A 24,162-nucleotide genomic window follows, 5' to 3' on the forward strand; every position below is an offset into this window, starting at 1 on the left:
TCTGGCTTTAAGAAAACAACAAACAACACCCCCCCATTCTCTCTTCTCCCTCCCCCCCTATCCAACCATGAAACTGTTCAGATATTTCCTCCTTCCATGTGGTTTTCATTGTCAGATGAGATACAGTATGAATTTTAACTTAATTGATAATTTTTAGAAGCTTATCCTGTTGCTGCTTCTGTTTCCTTTCACTAGCAAATGGCCCCTTTTTAGATAATGGTGTACCAAAACGCGTCATCTATGTGTTTTTGTGAATACAGTAGCAAAGAATGACTGAAAAGGTGTTGTGAAAACGTGGGCATCTAATATTTGCACAAGTTGAATGTGTAAATGCCTTGTCTAGCTTGAAAAAGAGAAGCTAGTATAAGAGCCAAGTGTAAGACTTTTTTTTTTTTTTTTTTTTTGGTAATAGGAATGGGGAGTACAGAACATACTTTGGTACTCTGAACAGTGAATCATAAAATGCAGCATCTTTTCCAGTCTGGTTTGATTGCAGCCTCAGTTACTAAGCTCTGAAGTGCTGTTTAAAGAAAAAAAGTTACTAGAGGGGTTATGCATATGTGTCTGACAATTGCTAAGAAAAACTACTGTTTTTATATCTTTTTAACTTTATTTTATCACGTCAGGAGTACACCTGCATCATTAACTCGTTCTCAGAGCTGTGTATAGCCATTTCCTCGCTGAGACCCTTGTATGCTTCCCTGCACTGGGCAGTACTCTGACTAATGGAGCCCAATGGTGATTGCACGTGGTAGGAGAGAGTAGAACCATGGGGAGTTACCAGCAGAAACCTTCAGATATTAGACTACTTGTAACAATGCGTATTCAGGACTTGACTTTTTCAGACTTCTTCGCTCCTGATTTCTGTTGTAGCCCTCCTGCTACTCTTTTTATCTCGTTCTCTTCTATTCAACATAACGTAATATCCACCCCCTCTCTCCTTCTTTAACTCTTAGTGTCCCATTTTTGCCCTTGGAGGTAGTTTAGCCTCATAATTACATCAAATAGTTATGGCTTTATTTTGTTGTACATTTTATAAATTTTCTTTTTATCCAACAGCATGTGTGGTCCAAAGAATGATATAACTCAATATCTTTTCTCCAAATGTCCTGATTTAGTCACTGGCAAGTCTGTAGGTATGCTTTCCCAAAATACTGTCTTAGTGGCATGTGATCTTCTGAGCCAAAGGTGCTGTCTGTATAGTTAGGGTTTCTCACACACACAAAGTGCTTGATGTCTGTTCTCCTCTTTGTGTCACTAAGGATGCATCTGTCCTATTTCTTCCATCATTTGTGGCTAAAAAATTACTAGTCTTTCAAGTTATGTCTAATACTTTAAGCATCCTGTGATCATCTTTATTGGATGTTCGCTAAGCCCTTTTTTTTTTTTGCTATAACTCTTAGGAGATGTAAAACCAGAACCACACATAATGTCTGGATGTAGCTTATAATGTTGCAAAGATATGTTCTGTGTTCTTTTCTTAATTTCTTTCCTTATAATTTCTAACTTTTGAATTACCTTTCTGCTACTGTTTAGCATCAACCTGATGTTTTAATGAAAATATCTGATTCAGCCTTAAAATCTAAAAACTGAATGGTAAATGTCTGCTCAGGGGCTATTATTGGTGCCCTATTAGTGACTGCCACTACAGTTTTCAGACATAGTTTTTCTTGTATGTGAGTTCTGTGCAATGTATAACATAAAGGGATACATTTTTACTTATGTGTTGAAATTGTAAGGTTGTAGGAATCATGTTTCTCTGTTCTCCTTACTGTGCTTTGGGCAGCATGCCTTCAGGACATGGACAGATGATTGCCTCCAAAATGCTACAACTTCATTGCGCAGTCTGAAGTAGGATTCATCTAACCTCCAGGCTTATCTATTACAGCATTTCACAGAGCCACCCCAGTGAGAGTATTTCTCCATTTAAGAAGTGGAGGGATTAAATACAACTTGAACCTGCTTGAAAAATACTATAATACATCTAAGTATTCTTGTAATAGTTACTTCTATTGAAACTGAAGTGCAGATCTGCAGATAAAAATATAAGTTTCAAATCCTTGAGTTCAGTTCCCTGGGGAGTCACAAAATAACATTTTCTTTGTTTGTTAAATTGTAGTAGAAATATAATTCTGATTGTAAATATTTCTACCCTAAAATAGTGATTTCTTGCGAGAGCTTTACAAGCCTATTGCAATTTGTCTGGAGAGGGTATTTTGTATTGCAGAAATAAAGCCGAGTTTGGAGGCATATTGGTAAGCTTTGTCCAAAATTATGTGATGGCTTGTGTTTGTTCATCAGAGGTCTTGTTGAGGACAAATTGTGATGAGAAAAGAGACACATCATATGCTTACCTGCACAATTTATATGTTAAATCAGTTTAACAGTAAGAATTGATTTACTGACAGTTGTTAGCGTTTTTTTTGTATGTGTGCTCTGAGTGTGTTCAATAGCTTTGCTGTCAGATGACTCCTTCCTAATGAAATCTACCTAAAATATTTTCCTGGTAGTCTGTGAAATATTTTGATAAATCTTACTGTGCTGAAGAATAAAGTAACAACTCATGTAAAGAGTAGCATGTGAAATGAATCATCTATTTGATGTTCATTTGATTCCATAGTGTACCTGTAATGAAAGACTTAGATTTGTAAGGCTAAATAAGAAGGGTGGAAGACATAACAGAAAGGAAATAAATATCTCTTTCTGTGTGTTTGCTGTTCTCAGCTTGTTTCATATGAAAAGTTTTCGTATAATTCTAGTTTTTTATCTCAGCTTTTCTCTGATACTTTGTAGTCCATGTTTAAGCAATGGGCAATGTTACACTTGTCTGTGTGATTGAATAAAAGGTGTTAAAACTTGTAAGAATGTGCAGAGCTTTGTTTTGATATCAGAGAAGACATTAAATATTACTGCGAAAAGTTTAAGATGAGACTATTTTAATAATAGATTGAGCAAGAAGGAGAACCTGGGGAAGGACAGGCTGGTCGGCCTCACCTTGATCCCAGGAAGGTGATGGAACAATTAATTCTGAAACCGTTTCCAGGCACATGAAAGACAGCAGCAAATATGATCTCCTTAGACATCAGTAAGGCTTTTGACACTGTCTCCCATACAGGGAGAGTCCGTCTGAATACCAGGAAACACTTTTTTACTGTGAGGGTGACTGAGCAGTGGCCCGGGTTGCCCAGTGAGGTTGTGGGGTCTCTATCTTTGGAGATATTAAAAAACAGTCTGGACATATCCCTGGGTAACCAGCTCTAGGTGGCACTGCTTCAGCAGAGGGGTTGGACCAGATGACCTCCAGAAGTCCCTTCCAAACTCGACCGTTCTCTTATTCTGTAGATTGGAGGCCAGTACATCTGAAATCTGTTGTTTGCTGGCCTGTATCTCAGCAGGTCTCTCTCTAAATTGGGGAGCCTGTTTTTTTTCCTATTGGTATAGAAAGCTTCACTGTGTTTTAAACATACATTTACATTGTTCTTCTTTCTAGCCTTCCTTTCATGAGCGTGTTGCTGGATTGTACAAGATATGCCAGATATTAAAATGCTTATGACTATTTTCTTACTATGAAATGGGAAACTAGAGCAGTAACTGCACTTCTGATGCAATAGGTTCTGTCTTTTGGTTCAGTAGTGCCTTTGTCTGAAGATATATTTTTGATGTCAGTATTACACGTTACTGCTCTCATTCATGTGCCTGAGTTCTGTGATTCACAGCTAGTTTAATTCTTCACGTACCTTGATGTTGTTTCTTGAAAGATCTCTTGTGAGAGGTTCTTGTCATCCTCCCGTGACTCTGGATTTATACCTTGACTGAACTCTTCAATCATCTCTCCACCTTCTTGGACTTACCTCCTTCTGTGGCTTCAGAAATGACCTTTTGTAACAGCTTCTGTCATTTTCAACATCAGAGCTTTTTCTGTTTCCTTGCATTTAATTTGATCTTCCTTTTTGCATGGCCGTTTAAAATTTTATGCAGTCTTATGCTCATCTCCCCCTAGGAAGTCCTCAGCTTTCATGTTAGTTCCTTGAGCTCCACTTATAATTTAGTCTGTATAACTTACGCGCTCTTACCTCATTTCTTCATTTGTTTGTCTGGCTTCTGCACTGATGTTGTGGTAACTTGCGATCATTTCTGTTGTCCTCAAATGAGACTCCCCTTTTATTTTTGAAAGGTTGCTCCTGCTGTCCAGCTGGAAACTCTTGCTTTTGTCTGTTAAAAAAAAGTAATTTGATACCTGTATTTGCTCTCGATAAGAGACGGTTATTAGGACAAACTTTAAATAACCTGTTTTTCCCCCTATCACCTTGTTTTATGGTTAAACTGTCAAAGTTTTAATAAGGTGGCCCATATAGTTGTTAGGCCTGTTTTTCCAGTTGAATTGCTGGTGTGATTATATGTGTATATATGTATGTATAGATGAAAGTTTAGCTAGAAACTTTTTTCTTCCAAATCCTTGTTTCAGCTGTTTGGGTTTTTTTTTTTTTCTTTTTTTTTCTTAGAGTAGGATAAAGAATAATCTAGCACTCTGAATCTTAGAGAATTTGGTGATTTAATGTAATGGATGTAGGGCTATCTTGATTCATCACTCCTACTGAGTTTAATTGTATTCTTATCCATTAACTTTTAACAGCATATTGTGAGAACATTTAGGAGAAATGCCAGAGACTGAGATAACTACATAACATTTTCTATAAATAAGCACTAACAGTGCCTTGGAAAAAGGTGTTACTTTCAGAAGCAGCATCATAAGACCACATATCCATAAATAATCAAACTGATTAATTTCATTTTGGACTTCTCAATTGTGTCCTTGAAGTCATAGAATTTGCTTGCTGGCCTTCTAGTGACTATTGGTATAGTCATGAAAATATTAATCTCAAGCCCATGATTCTTCCCCTCCCCAGTTATATGTATTCAAATGGCATAACTCCTTGTCACCAGTGCAATTGGTCAGAAGTCTGCCCAGTGCACTGGAGAAATACTAAAGCTCACAGCCTATGAACTGAAATACGAAACAGCTTTGGTGTCTGGTGGATGTTGACGCTTGTGTATTGATGAAGATTCGTTCATAATTTCATGAAACTGGTGAACCTCTTCATGGTTTCAGAAATATCTTGTGAGTTGAAATGGAAACTGTCTTGGTAGCTTCAGTTGTATGAAGTGATCCACATATGCAGGGCTATTTGCTCTCTGTTTCCTTGCCCATGCCAAGGAAGGATGACGAAATCAAGGAAAAGACATTAAGCAACTGTGACTCTTCACAGCTACCTGTTGTCGCCTCTTCAGTAGGGAAATGATAACCTCCCTTTCCCTGGAGAAAAGGAGGAAATTTAAAGACACTTTTGTTTAAATTAGATTTTGCTTAGTTTGGAAACTGAAGGACAGATAGTGTAATAGAGATTGATCTTCTCACCCCTTCATCTGTTTACTTTTTCCATCTCATTCCCTGCTGGTAAAACATGGAAAGGTTTCCTGTTGCCTGTCAATATGAAGCTTTTGAAATTGGAGATGAAGAAGCCTTTTCCAGGCCTGGCATAGAGAGAAGGAACCTAATTTACTAGAAGGAATCTAATAAATGGCACGGCCATATAGACTGCATCTAACTGTGGAACTTAATGCTCTCCCATAATTTTGGGATTAGGATAAATGCTAGGATTAATAGGGAGATCTTTTCCTGAGGATGACAAGAAAGGATGTTGACACAAAGCTTCCTGCATTCTTGGTAATTGGTACTTAATATTTTTCAAGTTCACACCTTTTCTTTCTAAAATAATCTACTACATTTTATTAATACGGAATACGGAAGACAGATACAAAATGAAAAAAAAAAGTATGTATAGATGGGACTTGATCATGACCTCTTCAGTCGTCTTTTTTTTGTTTGTTTGTCTGTTTTGCTTATATTGGTTATGGTATTACTTTATGGCTGTTGGGAGGTTGTATTGGTTTTTAATGTCAAGGTGATTTATAGAATGTAGTGATTTAAGAGAGGGTTTGTCCACTTCCTTTTCTGAAATGTTTATGTTTGTAGGGTTATTTAGATTATTTGACTGTTCTAACACCACCAACAAAAGCCCTACAATTAAAATAAGATACCGCTAATTTAGGAATAATCAGCTGTATATCCTATTAAGCTGTTGGTGTTTACACTCCAGTGGTGTTTTTGGATGAGACCTGGAGTCCCATGGTCGAGTTAATAAGCTAAGAGGATGATTAAAACATACTGATAATGGGAACAAGCCTAGAAAATTTTTGAAAAGTATTTGTACTTAATTGAATTTACTTGGCTTTTACTGCTCTTAACTGTAATCAGTTGTTTTTTTGTGTAATGAATTCTAGTACTACAAAATAAGATACCGCTGCAAAATAGATAAATGTTCTTAATATTTAGTATGACTTCTCCCTGTAGTGAAGGAGAACTTGTCGTTTTCCTTAAGTGCTGCTGTTTTCAGTTGTGGGTTTTTTTTTGTTCTTGGTTTTGTGTTTTTTTTTTTTAAATGAAATAGTGCCTCTGACCTGCCTTTTTAGATGCCATGGGTTAATTAAGGTTATTTCAGAGTTATACTTTGGTAGGTAATACTGAACATAAGCATTTTAACATGAGTTACTAAAATTTATTCTCAACCTGCATTAACAGCAATTCATAGTATATACTTAATAGGCATCTGAACACTCTGCAATCAGTATGTTTTAAAATGCTTGTAACAAAAATATTGTAGTGCCTTTAGAAGATGGAAACATCCTGTGCTTCGAGGCATTCTGTGATAGGAAGAGGTAATTTAATGTGGTAGGTGGGTGATTTTAAAAGCAGAACCTGTTCCTGGATATATGACTGACAAGAGACCTGCTATAGTGCCTCTATACTCTTCAAGCTTTGAATTCACCAATCAATGTGAGGAGAAAAAATTAAATTTTCACAGGACCTTTACCTGACATCCCAGGTAAACATAATTTTCTACTGTGTTTTTACCATGGAGCTATCTACTTTGATAGATTTAGAGCTAGTCATTATGCTTTTGCAGCAGGTGGTGGAGAAAAATAAAAGCATGCTGTTGAATAAAAGGAGCAGATTGTTCCAACTACTCACTTGAGCTGGATGAGAAAAGGGTATTTCATTCGTTGTATGACACCTTCGTACGTATGAGTCCCAGAGAAACTGCTGGTAACAGAGCCCTGCGTAAGGGAAAAGTTGTGATGACGGAAGTTTGTTGTGTGCCTGTAGTACAACTCTTCTTTCATGCTAGAATTTTTTTCTCCTGTCATGGTGAACTCCCTGTTCTTAGTGGATAAATCTTGGGGCTTATAACCAGCTCTTTAAAATTGAAGATGGTGAAATTTAAGATGTTGCTTGTGTATTTTGCATAACACCAAAGTGGTTGGATGCCAGACAGATCTCAGAAATAAAGTGTAAAGATGTGCTGTTTTGACTGTCCTATATGTGCTGTTCTGTGGCTGAAAAAAGCCCTTTGCAATGCTGATAAGGAACACTTCCTAAAATCAATTTGCTTTGGAAACCCAATCAGGTACTTCCATTTCAGCCCCTGCCCCAAATCCAGAAGATGCAGTTTTCTTTCATTGTTTTCTCTTATTAGTTTCTGAAACTTAGTGTCAGATTTTGGTGAGAAGGTACTTGGGAGTTCCAGCGGATAGATACTGTTAATATAGAAGGCTTAAAAATCAGTGCCTTGTTCCTGTTGATGCACAGAATTTGTTACACCCTTTTTTATTTTTTTCCCTTTACTTTTACTTCTGTAGGAAGTGTGACATAAGACAAAGAAACATATTCATTGTTGGATTTAGAAAAGTGAATGCCAGCCTTTCCCTTCTCCTACCCCTGATGTTAAAGGTCATGGGTTTTTTTATAAAGATGGTATAAAGCATGGCCAGTAAATGTGTGTTATTCGTCATCAGCTAGTTTTATCATTAGACATTTAATTTATTGCAGTTTAGTAGTTTTCTGAATGTTTTGAATTGTTTTTTTACTATGGCTTTTCTGAGTATATTTTAAAGGGCGCTTGAAGTCATTATGGTCTAATTAAATATGAAAATTGACATACAGAATTTCTAGGTGATAAGTGGGAATAGTTTCTTTTATCTAGAAGTCAGTAGATCTCCAGTATAGCACGCCTGTAATGCCATTCATAATAGATGTTATGGGTACCTTGAATTTCGTGTAATATTGATCTGCAACCGACTGTTTCTATTCTAAATAGTAAAATTGACGTTATCTCTAGGAAGTGTAGTTAGAACACTGGAATTGTTAGATAAAGATCACTAGTTCAAAATCTGAATCATTTTTCCTTTCTGTCCTGAGCTCTGAAGAGCTGGGAGGCCACAGTAAAATTGTAGTAGATGCCCACTTATCAGTGGGAGTTACTGACACGTGCTTCTCTTAAATTTATTTATGTTTTAACCTGGCGGGGAAGAAACAATTTAGCTCTTTCCTGGTGTGTTGGTTTTGGCTGAGGTGAAGTTAGTTTTCTTTATAGTAGCTAGATTGGGGCTATGTTTTGGATTTGTGCTGGAAACAGTGTTGATAATACAGGGATGTTTTAGTTATTTGCTGACTCAAATCCTTTTCTGCTCCTTGTACCGCCCTGCCAGCGAGGAGGCTGGGGGTGCACAAGAAGGGAGGGGATACAGCTGGGACAGCTGACCCCAACTGACCAAAGGGATATTCCATAGCATATGACATCCTGCTCAGCAATAAAACTAGTGGGAAGGTGGCGGAGGGAGACGCTGCTTGGGGACTGGCTGGGCATCGGTTGGTTGGTGGTGAGCAATTGTTTTCATTTGCATCACTTGTCTTTCTTGGATTTTATTTCTTTCTCTCTTTGTTATTTTCCTTCTCATTACAATTTATTATTTCTATTATATTTTATTTTATTTCAGTTATTAAACTGTTCTTATCTCAACCCACGAGTTTTCTCACTTTTACCCTTCCATTTCTCTCCCCCATGATCCTGCTGTGGGGGAGAGTGAACGAGCGGCTGTGTGGTGCTTAGTTGCCATCTGGGATTAAACCATGACGCTTGGGTTGGCCTGAGAGGATGTGGGATAAATCAAAATCACAGAGCAGTGTCAGTACTGAGTGGTGCTGCTAAGGAAATATCATGGTAACATTTTAAAAAAGGTAATTTGTCTTTAAATTCAAGCATCTTTAAATAGCTTTTTATAGGTGATGTGTAAACCTTGACTGTATGATCTTTATTAAATTTAGATTAATCTTTGGGATTTTAAGATTAAATTTAGGATAATCTTAATGACCTTTTTATTTAGTAGAGCTTTAATTTTTTTTCTGAGACTTCAGTGTGGGATATTAATATCTTTCTTTTTATAATGAACATTTAAGATACCTTTTATAAATGAAAATGGACACGTAGTCAGGATGTTTTTATGAGACTAGCATGAGTTATCACTTGTCTGCTAGAAGGATGTTGAAGACAACTGTGTGAGAGTTCTAGGTGTGTTTAAGCTGAAACTAATAACTTAGTGAAGCTTACGGGAAAAGTAACGGAAACGGTGAATTGTTGATTTGCTTGGTTTCTGTGGAGCGTAAGTGTTTCCCAAGTACTTCCTCAGCAACTGAATGAATTGGATTGACGCAAAATACAGTTAGCAGTTTGGCAAAATAACCATCCAGACTTAAGACTCCTTCTTCCTAGCTTACGATCTCAGTTGTCAGTAGGGTGTTTGTTTCGGATGGCCTATTTGATTTTTCTTTATCTTAAATTGATTGCCTATGCTTTCTTGTTGGCTGCTGCCACCACTGGAGATGCAGCAAGCCATGGCTCTGGTTGGTGCTGCCCCTCAGCAGAGCATAGTGCTTGTCCCTGCCTGGCCCTTCTGGGCCACGTCCTGATGGCACCATTGTTTGAAGGGAGGAGATGCTGTCTGCCTTCCATTGCAGTCCCTAAGCCCACATTAGGCTGCTGAGGTCAGACCAGTCTGATATATTGCTTTGAATCCTTACCTACTGCCTTTTTCTGAAGCATGATATTGGAAACCTAAGATAAACGTCCATTTAGGTACTGCAAGGTTCAAGAGCATTTGAATGTCAGTGCTGTGTGCTTCCAGCCGGGAGATTGAGCAGAGGTGCACAAATCACTGTTTGTGGCATGGCATGAGTGTTGGCAGGTATGCACAAATTCCAGTGTCAACGCAGCATTGAAGATAAATTGCAGGTTATACGTCAGCTGTAGCTAAAGGAACGTGGTGGTGATATGTAAGGGATCAGTGGTTGGTACTAAGTGCCTTTTTATTGAGTTGTGGGGGATGTTACAAATGGCTGAGTTGGAGATTTCTAACTTGTCATTTGTAAGATATTGTCAGGTTCTAGCAAAACGTTGGATGGCAGATATAAATATGTATTTGAGTTTAGCTGCTGAACCTCACTGGAAGGTACTAAACATTCATCGAGCCCATCTACCTTCTCCACCTTCTTCCCTGAACAGTGCTGTCACATTCTTGTGGAGAGTGGTGCAGTAGCTGAGTTAGGGTACTAACAAGTCCTGACCTATGTTGTACTTCTGTCAAATGTGGTTTTGTGTTTGAGTCATTAAAGATTGATTTAAAATGTATATAGTTTTGAACAAATGACTGGAAACAGATTACTGCAGGTTTCACCCACCCATCTTCTCTTCTCCTTGTGTTTTCCACACAGCATGTTACGACAGGTTTGTCTCAGTATCCAGAGTTGCCAAAATAGCACACAGGCAGTTGACTGTTAAAACAGAGAAGGGGATGTCCAAATTTGCTCATGCTTTAAGTCATAAGGAGTAGACTGCACGGGTGTTAAAATGCTTGGTCTGTCTCATCATGTTGTAGTGGATAAATCACTACAGCATTGGCTTTTACTTTACTTGCCTTGAAATGTCACGATCTGTTGTTAAGAGGAGGAGGTGTGCTCCATGAGAGAAAGCCATTGGTTTAGGCAGTTGTTGAATTTTGTAGTGGGTTGATAATCTGTCCTGATAAACTTCGTTCATGTGCATGCAATAAACGGACATTTGCTTGCTCTGTGGATGCAGCAGTGATGTGGTACGCACAAGGAGGTTCGGATGGCTTGCTGTGTATTAACAGATGCGTTGTTATTGCTAATCAGAACCCTGATAACTAAAATTAATAGTGGGCACAAAGACGAGCAATTAAGGACATTCATCTTCCAAATGAGTCTACAAGATTCATTGGTAGTTTAAATTTATATACTGAGGGCACTTAAACCATTAAAAAGGGTAATGGGTGCCCCGTAGGCATGTGCTTCAAAGCCATATGTCATTTTGCTGCTGGGACAGCAGACAGTGATAACCTCCCTTTAAGGGAAACTGCTATTCATTTATCAATTAAATGTCGAAGGAAATGTACATTTTTTTCTGTAGAGTGATCATAGCAGTGTATTGTAAGTTAAATCAAAGACCAAGATTTATGTTCTAAGCCTTTCTGGCTTTATCATGATAAATATTAATTAGAAAAGTCTCTTGGTGGTAAGAGGGCATTGAAGTTGGACTTTTGAAGGCATAAATGTTTCTTTGACACAGAGATATTTTTCTTTTTGCACCTTGCAATCTTTGACACTGACACCGATGTAGTAACCAACTTAGTACTGAGTATAAAATGTTGGGATTTTGTTGTTGTGTTTATGTTGTCACAGGGTAATATTTGAGAAGGTTTTGTGAATGTGGAGCTGAATATGAAGTTTTAAGGGTTTATGGTACAAATATTTAGCAGGAATTTCGCTGCAGCGTAGAGGTTTCTTTCTCTCCTGGTGTTGTCCTTGTCAGCCAAAACACTGGTTAACAAGTGGTCCTAAGTGAGGTAGAATTAGGCTGTTTTGTCATTTATTCAAAATGACAAATACTTATGCAGAACTGTGGGAATTATTTGAGTTGTCTCATACTGAAGATGAAGTATAATCTCAGTTTGGGACACAGTCTAGATTTTCTGAAGAAATTTAGTAAAAGGGACTTCCCCTTCCCCAAGTATGAACATTATTTTTGCAGACTTTCTTCCTGTTATGTGACATTTGAATACTCCATTTTAGGTAGGTAAAAAATATTTTTATCCTCAATTTGGTGACATACGTGCCCACTCCTCTTTTCCTATTCTCTGACCGGTTCTCGTTCCAGGCCATGTGCACCTTGTACAGAGGACAGAAACACGCACAGACTGTACGTAGTTCTTCATGGTCCTCATTCTCCCCATTTCCCACCTCCAGCCCGTTCTCCTCCAGGGTGTAGTGTGGGCTGGTGAGAGCCTGGCAGGCATGGGAGGGTGCTTGCTGTTGATGGAGTGTCAGTGACTCATTGTAGGGTGGCACTAGAGTTTACCATAGTAAGGATTTTTTTCATTTATTCTTGGGGCCTGCAGTACTTGTCCCATATTTTGTATTCAAAAAGTCAGACAATGAAGTCATCGCAAATGTTCCTGTTATTCTAGAGGTGTTGTCTTAACAAGAGGAATTTTTGTTTTAACAACAGTTGTTAATCGGATTGATATGCCCTAACTATTGAGGACAGGGAGGAGAGGATGCAAGAAATATCCTCTGATTTCCAGGAGCTGTTTAAAATCTAATTATAGACTTATATAACGTCTTTTCTGGATTAAAAAAGTACTGCCTAAATAAAGATGAATGCACGCTTTTCTCTTTCACTTTCTCCTGGTCTGGCCTTTTATTTTTGAGCAGGAAGAGCAAACTCAAGGACTGTATATCAGGAATGGAGATAGATGCTGCAAAGTTGTATGTGTGACATCTGTATTTTCTTGCATTCATGCTCTACTTTTTCTTCAACCAGGCTCTTTTGATTCCTTTTTTTCTTCTGTTTCAAACCTTGGTCTCTTCCCAGAATTGTTGTGTTTTCTTGTCTCTTTTTCCCACCCTACTTAATTGCCTTGAGTGAATAATGTAATAAAGAACTTACTGAATGAGACGGAGCAGACATTAGTGTGCTACACAGGATTTTTTTGGGTTTTTTTCCCCCATCTTTTACATTCTTCCTGTTCTTCTTTCTCCCTGTCACTTCCCCTCACAACTTTTGTTGTAAGGTTTTCATATCCGTTGTTTGTGTGACCCTGAAAAAGTGCCTCTAATTTGTGTGCTGTTATGCTAGATTGATTTAATAGAGCAAGATTATCCAATTCATTCTGCAGCAATTATTTCATTTCTAAGTAATTTTAATCATTTTGTCTGACTGCTTTTATTTTGGGCACACTATTTATCCTCGTTGTTGGTGTTTGGACTACTTACACTTTCAGTGCATTGAAGTTGTTGGTTTACACTTTTACTTTTTAAGCCTAGCCCATTATTTTCTGTTTCCCCCTTGGTTTAGATAGCCTGTTGCTTTTTTGTCACGTGGACACTAGGCCAGGTTTCACCTGGGCTCGGTGACTCAGCCTGTGATCTCTTGCTCTGACAGAGGGTGCTCCTGGGGAAAATTGGTTGTGTGATGCAGAGACACTTTATAAAGAGAGGGGAACACTGATGGATGATCTGCTTGCGGGTTATAGCTTTGCACAGGCAAGCCTGTGAACCGTGCCACAGCCTGCGTGGGCTCCATAGTTGTGGTGTGCCCTGGAGGAACACCTCTGCTTGACTCTTGGACAACCTCTGCTTTTAAATAAACTAATAACAAGTTTCTTCCCTAGGGGGATGTACGTTCGATGATGGTCCTGGACCCTGTGACTACCACCAAGACTTGTATGATGACTTCGACTGGGTACATGTCAGTGCTCAAGAGCCTCACTATTTGCCTCCTGAGATGCCTCAAGGTGAGAACCTTCCCCAGATACTGAAGGGATGAAGTTTCTCTATTAACTCAGGGCCTCACTGAATATGGCCTCAAGGGCATACTTTGTGATCTCCATTTTAACCTTGATAATGGAGGTAATAAAAAGAAAGAAATATAATAAATATAACAATCTTGATAATTGAGACACCCTTTTCGATCAAATCCCCTTTTAAAGTTAGGGGGGATAGGGCAAGGAAAAAGGAAGCCATAACCTCTTCTTTATTCTCTGTGGAATTCCTGTTGACTTGCAGTGAAATTCTACAGCTTAAATTGACAGCTAATGTATCGACTGAATTATTCAGGTATGCATTAGAACAAATGGTGAAAGAAAGGATACGTGCAAAAACCCATACACTGATTCCTTCCCTCCCCTCTCCCCAACCGCTCCTCATCTGAAGGTAATCAGAAAAGCTTTGATTTATGGAAATATTGCTGTTGTTAATTACTATTTAGGACAGGTAATGAATAACTGAAGAGGTACAGCCTACATGACCTTGCCTGCTCACCTTTGATGAACAGCTTAATCGGCGCTTCCCAGACAGCATGATATGCTGAGAAAATGAAAGCATTTGAAATTCAGCTACATTTTCCAATTAATAGTACATTAAGTAATTAATCATGCAGAGGAGGAAAAAAGGTCATGGCTATTTTATTTGTATCTAAAAGGTTTTGTGAAGCGAGGTATGTGTAGAGAAGGAGTGGGAAATGTTGCCACACAGAAGTAACCTAACCTCTGCACCGTTCCTTCCCGCGCTTTTTGTATATTGTTGTGGATTATTAGTGGGTGGTTAGTGTATGTAACTTTACTTCTTAACTGCTAACTAGCTGGGTTCCCCTTGCTTTGGAGTCACTGATGCGAGAACCTGTTACCGTGCCCCATATCTTACGATATAGGTTAAACAAGATCCACGCTTTACTTCATGGACTGCTTGATGCTTCAAGTTTGCGTATGGAAGAGTAAATTTAAGCCCGAAGCCTCGGCATTCATGATGCTGATGGTCTTGTATTAACAAATTCAAAATAATATCTCCCATAGGAAGGCAGAAATTAGTTACTTTTCAGTTTGTGTTTTTGAGAGTTTACATGGTTTGTTAAAACGGTAGAGGTATTTTAATTGTGATGGAAGCACCATTTTGTAAAAAATTTGTTATTCTCAATCTTCAGGCACACTTTGTATAGGAAGAAAGCAATTTGAGGAATTGTATTTTGAATGAATCTAAATGACAAGATAGCTGCTTCTTGCTTCTCCCAAATAACATACCTGCCATGCTGAGGTAGTTTTCAGAGTTAAATGATAGAGCGCTCCCTGACTTTGGCACCTGATTTTGGTTCCGTTCTGCTACAGATCCTTTTCCTGAGTGCAGCACGTGGACTCTTCTGGAGGAATCTGTATGTGAAATTGTGGCTTACACTGAGTATGCAGCTTTTAGGGCTCTAACTTTACCAGATTCACCCAGAACCACTGTAGTCGTAAAGGGTTATACTCAGTTTTCAAATGTCAATTTTTAGTCTTTATTCACTTCAGAAAGTCCTACTAAGGACAAAGGAGGAAAAAAAAAAAAGAGAGAGAGAAAACGACGTAAAAAATAGGAAAAGGGAAAAATTTGACAATCGAATTTGTGTTTTAATTCAAGGGAGAGGTTTAACTCAATTTGTGCTTTGGAGAAGGACGTGGGAAATTTCAGGCCTCATGGCACGTGCTTCAGAGTGCTAGGAAAATGTGAAAACTTGTCATAATGGCAAGCATTTTGCAGGTATAGCAATAGTAAACACTACTGATAAGGCAAGTAGGATTACCTCTGAGTAATTAATGCAACTTCAGATTCTTTTTATACTGACCTACATTGTATTTCTCAAATTATGAGCAAAGGGAAAAGCCGCTTACCTTCTGTTATGGGAAAAGTAAATGCTGTACATAATGATTAATTTCAAAATAAAGTGAATACGTAGAGCAGGTGCTTGTATACAGCTTTAAATATCAACTTGTAAATTGTTTGAACTGCAGCTTACAGGATAAGACCTTTGGATTACTTACTAAAACCTTGGAAAACACCTGATATCCAACATCAGGTTTGTAAGAGCATGTAAAAGTGAATGTGCTAGTTCAAGCTAAAGGTCTGCTGGTTTTGAGAGTAGCCATTATGAGTTGCATAGGGAAGACTGCAGAGGTAAGACAAATTGAGTGGTGGTCATGCCCCGAGGGCTTTCCCAGAGTTCAGCTTTTTGGCATTTAGGAATTTCCTCAACCAGAAACGGCCTTTATTCGTGATATTCTCAATGAATTCGTGTCTTTCCGTCAGCTTTGTCTTACTGTCCGTGCACTCCTTGAGGACTTCTAGCATCTGCTATGTCTTATAAGTGCCATCATTTGCTATAAATCGTGGAAAGACACAGCGCTCTCTACTTGTTTTGAACTTGCGCATGATTTCTGTCTGATACATGTTGGCCTCTTGTGCTGTAACAGAAAGTGAGCAAAGCCGATTTCCTGATCATCTTCTCCAAGCCATTCAGGTTTTTAAATACTTTTAAAATAAAATGCCTGCCCTTCTCCTGAGATCGTTCTAGGTTGAAAGGTCCAAGACTACAGAGTTGTTCTTTGTGTAGAATTGGTTCCACAAGCGTGGATTTGCATTTTGTGTGAGGCAGGGTTGGTGACCAACTGTTCTATATTTGTAGACCTGGTGACAAAAATGAAATCAAAGTATTTGCCTGTTGGTCTTTGTACATCTGAAGAAAGACACCTTCAGATGCTTCAACATATATGTGCTGAAGCAAACCCCTTAGACCACGCATTGTGTTTTCTGGCTATGGAGAGTTTTCCCAGTTATTTTAGGGGACCATTCATTATGTGCGGATAACTTTGTTTTGCAGAAGACTTAAATAATAGTGCTTTCTTATATCACTGAGGATGTGCGAAGGGGTGGTTTTATCCATATTCATAATATTTACTGATGTTTTTACCCTTAGATAAAGAAGATAGTTTATTTACCCTGTTTGGTTTGCCTCTTAAAAGCAGCATTGTTCTGAGGCTATGCAGGGTCAGGGCATGAGAGCCTGTAATGGGCTGCATGACGGGGAGCCACTTAATAAAGGGCTTTTTTAATGTAAGGGCTATTACCTTCCTGGATACAAATGCAATTTGAAGAATGTCTAAATTATAGTGGACAATGGTGACATGCTGAGATGGACATCTTGTTTCCGATCTCTCAGATGGATAATGTGCCTGCATTGGATGTGTACTAATTTTTTTGAATTGGTTTTCTAGAATTCTGAGGAAAATAAATTAACAGTAGTGGGTGAAGTACTTAGTTGCACTTGTCATGTAGCATGACTAAAGGAGAACAGATTAAATCTCTGAAGATGTTCTTTAGCATTAGAGTGTGTTTTGCAAATGCAGAGTTTATTTTTTACAGTGAAGAGTATTGCAGAAATCAGTTTTTTACTTTGCAGAAATAACACATGAACCTTGTATGTTGCCCCATTTTAAAGAATAAACCTAAATTCACTACTTTCTGAAAAAAAGGAAAAGAAACAAGCCAGTCCTGAACAGTAAAGCATTGCATATTCTGGTTTAGGCTGATGCTTTGGGGTCCCCAGTGGAAGACTGCACAGTTATTTCAGAATGGAGAACAGACACTATGAAAGGCAATGGAGATGAGAGGAAGTGTGCTGACAAGTAATCCTGGGGCGCACTTTCACGGTAATTTCTTTTATATAGGCTTTAGGCAGAATGTTGCTGGCTGCTCGTTCCTGTGTCCCATCATTCCTAGAGGCATTCTCCCATTGCTGCCTCCTCCTAGTTGCGCTGTTGTTCCTGTGGTTGTGAACTGAAAATAATAATGGTGTGTGTGTGGGGGGGGTATGTGTCAGTTTGTTAATCCAGTTCATTTTGCAGTTGTAAAGAGTTGTTACGCTGGTGCAGCTGATGAGGACCACGGGAGCTGGTGGCATGGGTGGGTACAGGGGTTGTATAAACCTCTGGGGTGCCTGAAAGAAATACGAAAATTACACTCTTAGATTTGCATGCAACTTTACTTTTCCTGTACAAGTAGTGTTGAGTATTTGTTGTGATCTGGAAGGTCAGTTGTGTGCTATTTAAGTTCTGCCTTGTACAGAATGGAAATAGCTTTTGTGTCACCTGTGTGACCCAAAATGAATTTCAGCACAGGACCTACGTAAGTGTTTATGAAGTGTATAAATGAAAGAGGGGAGCCATAAGGTCATGAAATTTGTGTTTTAATATAGATTTTATATGAATGTGGCTCAGGAAGCAAAGCTGTAATGTAGAGGTCATATAGATGAGACTTTTGGCCTTTTACTTCACTTAAACCTGAATTTTTCACCTGTAGAAATGAAACCACCAACCCATGAATAAATTTTAATTATGTGCATCTGTATGCGTACAGTCAGACAAAAGTTAGTTGGGAAGCAGTGTCTGGTGAGAGCTGGGTGTTTCTTGAGGTGTTGGAAAGATGAGAGGTTGGTGAGGAGCAGGAGAACTCTCACTACGTCCTGGGTTACTGAGCTCTTTCACGGAGATGCTGATCCACACACAGTGAACCAACTTGCTGTTTTGCACTACAGAAGGGTGAAGTTCAAATAGAATGCTTTCTGGGTCTCTTTATTTTAATAGACAAAACTAACAAAGTTTACCACTCTACTGAGCAGTTGAGAACTGACTTTTCAAGGTTTTGCTGCCGTGTGGCTCACATCGCCAGTATAAAGGTAATAGATCAGAGAAACTGTACGCCAGGGAATTTATTGACTAGTCCATGGATTGGCAAATGCAATTCAGGAAGGTAGTGGTTTTAAAGTTTGATCCTTGAAAGCTTATCTGGGTCATTACATTATGAAATAAATTGTAAAAGCTTGGATCTGTGTTTGGGGCTGCTAAGAAATTCTGGTTGTCTTTCCTCCTCTTACATTTCTTTATGTGGTGGCATAGATATGTTTTACTTAAGGTGACTGAGAGAATTTTTTTTCTTCCTTACGTCCTTCAGTCTTCATACACTCCTTGGCCCCAGAAGTTGACTGATACTTGTTTCCTGTTTAACTTGTCAGTGTAATACAGAGCTGAATTTATTTGAAGTACTTCCGTGATCACAAAAACGTATTTTACTGTTTTTCTTATTCAGTAAGCCTTGTGGTTGGTTTCTTGTCTGTATTATTTGTTAGTAGCATCTTCAACAGAAAGAAGTCTACCTCCTTAGTGCAATGCAATTAACGTCTACCTAAAGAACACCTGTAAACATCCTGATCCTATTTGGTTTGCTCAGTACAGTGCATTAATCAATCTATTGACTAATTCCAAGGGTTCTCTGTTCTCAAGCACACTTCACTTGGTATAAAGTGAAAAGAGGAGGGGTGCAGGGAAGGCTTTACAGATAATGCACAGTGTAGCAGTACTCTTGTACATTTAGATAACCCATTTTTTCATTAGGAAGTTTAGGCACAGGATTAGGAAAAGTAAGGTTTTTGTAGTAATAAAAATGACTTTCACATATAAGTAACATCTATGTGTTGGTTTTTCATTCATTGACACAGATGAATTTATTCTGTTTCTTTTGGAGAAGGGAAAGACAAGAACATTTTAAAAAGGATTACTTGCTGTATTTGCACAAACTATACTTCACCTTCAAGGCCAGCTGCTATATCTGTTTACGTAGAGTGATATCTGGTTGTGCTTTTTTTTTTTTTCTTTTAAGTTATAATGCTATTTTGGTCAGCCATACCTCTTCCCTGCAATATGGATTTCCCAAAAGCTCATTTGTTCTTCAGTAGCTTATCTTCTTACTTGCTGTATGTTTTGAATGAGTGTATTTTACTGCTATCAATTAAGTTTTAGAAAATCTGTCAGATTGTTATTTTGAGAATAGCACAACCAAACTCCAGTGAAAGCTATATAAAATGCTGCCTTCTGAGAAACTGTTCCTTCTCTTTCTTTTTTCCTCCTTTCTTTCCCAGTTTAGTATTTGAAGAATATTAGTTTATTTCTCTGAATCTGGAGTAACAAAATGGAGCAAGGTGAGAAGTTTGTTTGCTACAGATAGAGTTCCAAAGTAGTAGGTTAATCTTGGGCAAATCTACCTGTGCCACGCTGGTACCAAAAATTACTAGGTTTACCATGTGCCGGTGCTATCACGGCATTCATGATAGTGTTCTTGCTCGTGAGGCAGCCTTCTACTGCACGGTGCAGCTTTCTAGCTTTTGATGATGCCTGTATCGGGCGAAGTTCAAATGGCATGGGCCATCACTGCAGCACTGTCGGGGTGGGGAGAAATGACCTGTTCTGGTCAACTCTTACCACCGCTGGAGCCCGGGGTGTAAGTGGTAAGTGTTTCATTGCTTATATGAAGTCAGCTGCTACCTGGGGAACTGTGAATGTCAGTAAGAGGCGTTACCTGAAGCTGCTATTTTGGTAGCATTATGAAGGGTGAACAAAAAGCAAAATGGTACTGTGCTGGCCTTTCAGAGTTTCAGGGAAAACAGGGTTTGAATAGCACCTTGGTAGCCTGGAAGGCGTTGCAGGTTATTTGAGGCATTTGATGTTCAGAGTGTGCAAGGCTGGAAGCCCAAAGCACAGCTGAGGAGTAGTGCTTGTTTCATTTCTCACTGCTTCCCTGCATGGAGAGGAGTAAGCCAGCCCTGCTTTTCAGTTCTGTATCTGCCTGTTGTGCCATTGTCTTACCACCAGTTTCACTCTTAGACTGCCTGTATGTGCGTGTATGTATGTATATTATTTTTTTTTCCTCCTCCTGAAGATAACAGTAGCTTGCCTTGCCTTCAAATTTTCTGGCTATCTTGGAGTGTAGTGGAGGGCCAGGCCTGGGCTGACATACTGCTGCTCCTCACGTGGCTTCGTTTTGGCTCAGAGCATGGGCACAGCGCTCCTGCCCACAGACCATGGCATGGTCTCAGCACATCTGGTGACTTTGTACCCTTTGGCTTGACCCTTTCACAAAAAAGATAAAAAGCAGACAACTAGTGTATGTGAACTTATTTTATGTTTACATGGCTGCTTCAATTTGCCGTAAGAGTAGGTGGCCTTCTCCCTTCCCTTCCCTTCCCTCTGCATGTTTCTGGCTGCTCCTGTTCTTTAGCTTTGACATTTCTGTAGGTTGCCCTGACTGGAAACATCATTGCTCTGCTTTCCACTCCCGCTCAATTTTTAGCAGTCCAATGAATGCCAGATTCAAGCAACTGGCTGTCCTATAGGAGATGTAGAAGAAGCCATGTTAGAAATAGGGGGAAAGGGAGGGGGTCTGTGCGTAAAATAATTTTACTACTTAGAACAGGGAAAATAAAAACAGGGCCTGCGAATTATTTGGGGGAAGCAGCGAAGGAAAACCACCAAGGTGTATGAAAAAGAATGATGTTCAGACAAGATGGAAAAAAGCCCTGTAATAGATGTACAGTGTTGCTAATGTACAGTGGTTGCTAATGCATATTATCATTTCTGAAGCAGTATGCTTCAGAAATACCGTGTATGTCTCTGGTCAAGGTGCTGTGGTAACTCTTTGTGCATTGGTACCTCACGGTTTGAGAGATTATTTTCCCGTCCCCGTGCTGACTTCTCACTTTTGTCACATAAGAGACGAAGCCTCTTAGAAGTGGAAATGAATCAGTGAGCTAGTCTGAATTCATGGCAGAGTTAAGGGCATTCCCAATCACACTTTTAATACAGGACCTATTATGCAACTGGAAACTAATACCTGAATTGCCTCAGCAATGGCAACCTCAACAACAGAAGCAGCAATACCTGTAAAAAACAAAAAAAACCCTTAAAGTAAGATGAGGTGAAATTCAGGAAGTCGCAGAATAGCAACACAATAGAGGGAAGTGATACTTTCCTCCACATTTTTTCATGCACTGTGTCTGAAATTTTCCTGTCTGCTTAAATATTGATTTCTGAGCTCTAAACCTTTTGCTGCTCAGTATGTAATTTATGTTCCCTTGTTGTGCTTTTGCTGCAAGTCTGTGCTGATGCAGCAATCGTTGATGTTTGCTAATAGTGTCTAAAGCTGCAATAATAACAAAACTATTATTTTACAGAACAGATTTTGAATCAATTGGGATGATTTAAACTTTTTTTTCTTAGGTTGTGGAGAACTAATGAAACAACCGTATTCAGGAAACAATGAGATTTTTAATTTGGGCATTTCTACTGTAACTTTTACAGATACTTGTTCAAATAGCTGTTATCAGGCTAATTATAATCAGTAAGGCTTGTTTCATTCCCCCCCCCCCTTGCTGGGATTATTTTCTTCCTTTTCCCACCTTTCTATATAGAGATAATTTTAAAACGCAAATCCTTTGTATTGGGGGTCACACAAACCTCATTTGCAAGTATGTAGGCTGTAAAGAGGCAATTGCGTAGGTGAATATATTAGAGAAGGAGCAGGTTTATGTCAGGTATGTGAACAAATTCAGTTGTGTTGCTTTGCCTCATGTGTGATGTTCTGAATCTCGCTTAATCATTAGCATGGGCAATATTGCTGCCACAGATACGGCGACGTCCAAAGCTTGTCTTCCTTTCGTCCAATCTCCTCCCAGCCTTGAAAGCGTAACCTCCTTTAAATATGCTCTGGTGTAGATCGTAAAATATTATTCAGAAAATAAAACCATGAAGAACATGACCCGCTAGAAAAAAAAATACGGCTTTTAAAATGCAGTGCATTTTTTCATTGCAAAAGGTGTTGCTTCTGTCCAAAGGTGGGTGGATTTTAATCAGATTTAAACTGTAGTTAAAATTAGCAAGCAAGAAAACTTGAATTATATCATACATTTTTAACTTTGATTTGCATTTTACATAGTGTCTCTTTTGGAGATGAAAGAAAAAAAGTAATCCTCCTCTTCCCCCTGCCCCATAACCTTTCTTTTAAAGGGCTCCTGTCTCCTTCAAGAAGCCGTTCACCAGAGCTCTCAGCCATGTCACAGGCCTATATGGCCTAGCTGTCGAAAGTTAGGTGGTCTTCTGGTGGGAGCAATGTCTATGTTTTGTAATACTTAGTGAGAAGCTGAGTTTTCCTGGAGGTGTTTGAAACCCCAAACGCCTCTTTCCTGAGGAGGTACAAGTGGGAGTTTGTGTCAACGGGAGGGACAGTGCTTGCACCTGTCCGAAGAGAGGCAGTGAGTGGGCATCTCTTCCCATACTCTCTTTTCAGTTTGTGTACTCGCGGTGTCAGTTTGGTTTGCTCCCACTTCCATGCAAGAGTTTGAGCCCTTTTCATTATCGACATAGCACATGTGCTGGTTTCTTCAGGACCTGTTGCTGGAGCAAGCCATCAAGTTTCTTCCGAGAAGAAACCTGGGTCTAGGTGCCGAGAACTTTCTCTGGATATTTAGGTAGTGGCCACATTGCCTCAAATTTATTGCTCCCCAGATGAGGCAATCTTCTAATGCTATTACAGCTGTGCTTGTGTCTCATAGTGTCACCTCCTGTTGGGCAGTTTACAATGCATGAGCTGTGCCTGAGGCATTATGCTATAAGTACATCTCTTGGGTGGAGGCAGAATGTCCCTTTTACTATTTCTGTTAGTGTGAACTGCAGAAAAAATGTCATGTGGACAGCGGTTGTCAGCAGGGCTCCAGAGGAGAGCTGGGCCGGGTATGATGCCCTGTAGGTATGAGCTTGTCTTCTGCAGAGGGTTGCTAAACCTGGCCTGCATGGACAAAGCCAGCTGTCACCAGTTAGCTTGGAGGTTAAGGTTCACTCCCCGTGCCATCCACAACAGCAGGACAGACACGGTGATGCACTACCCAGGTCAAGTTATCTAAGTGTAAGCAAGAAAGAACAGAGGTTTCTAGTGGGTCTTGAAATAGATTGCTTGTAGCAGAGCCTGTGCATCAGTGGAAAAGTATACAGAAGACAAACATCCTACCAGACAACTATGAAAACGCCAGTCTGCTTTTTCACTGAATGTTTTAAACCTGTCCTACCAGACTTGAAAAAAACCTTCCTGATATCAGGACACTACTTTGTCTGGAGAGGTATAAGTAAGAAATACTCTGAAGTAATAATTAATTTCCTCTTTTTTCTTTCTTTTTTTTTTGGTCCATTTTTGGTTTTGCCCTTTATTTCATGAAGGGAAGATGCATTTAGCTCTTATTTTGTTTCAGAGGAAATAGCTTTTAAAGCTCTCAGTCTGTTCTACAGTATAAAATCACAGCTTCAGAAAAAAATGGATAAAAGTGAAGAACTTATAGGTACAGTTACAATGTACAGTGCTGGACTATCCAGAGCTACTCCAGTGAACCTTACGTTCCTGAGGTAGGAGAGGTGGCCCAGCTCTCCACCTGCTATTGAGTGAGCTTGTCTGTATGCTCCACTGGGGCAGTTGTACTGGTTCAGGAGCACGTGTATTGAACAGTGCTG

General features: G+C 39.2%; 1 protein-coding gene across 4 annotated transcripts in view; it reads left to right on the forward strand.

The window, feature by feature from the left end:
- The window catches only part of PTPRK (protein tyrosine phosphatase receptor type K), a 421,519-nt gene that overhangs the window by 75,044 nt on the left and 322,313 nt on the right, over positions 1-24,162 (forward strand). For all 4 annotated transcript variants that reach the window (XM_054196429.1, XM_054196428.1, XM_054196431.1 and 1 more), the window contains exon 2: positions 13,645-13,767. In XM_054196429.1, coding sequence (XP_054052404.1) covers positions 13,645-13,767 — 123 coding nt within the window. The remainder of the gene's footprint in view (positions 1-13,644; positions 13,768-24,162) is intronic.

Source organism: Rissa tridactyla, chromosome 3 (assembly GCF_028500815.1).
Source record: "Rissa tridactyla isolate bRisTri1 chromosome 3, bRisTri1.patW.cur.20221130, whole genome shotgun sequence".
Taxonomy (NCBI): domain Eukaryota; kingdom Metazoa; phylum Chordata; class Aves; order Charadriiformes; family Laridae; genus Rissa; species Rissa tridactyla.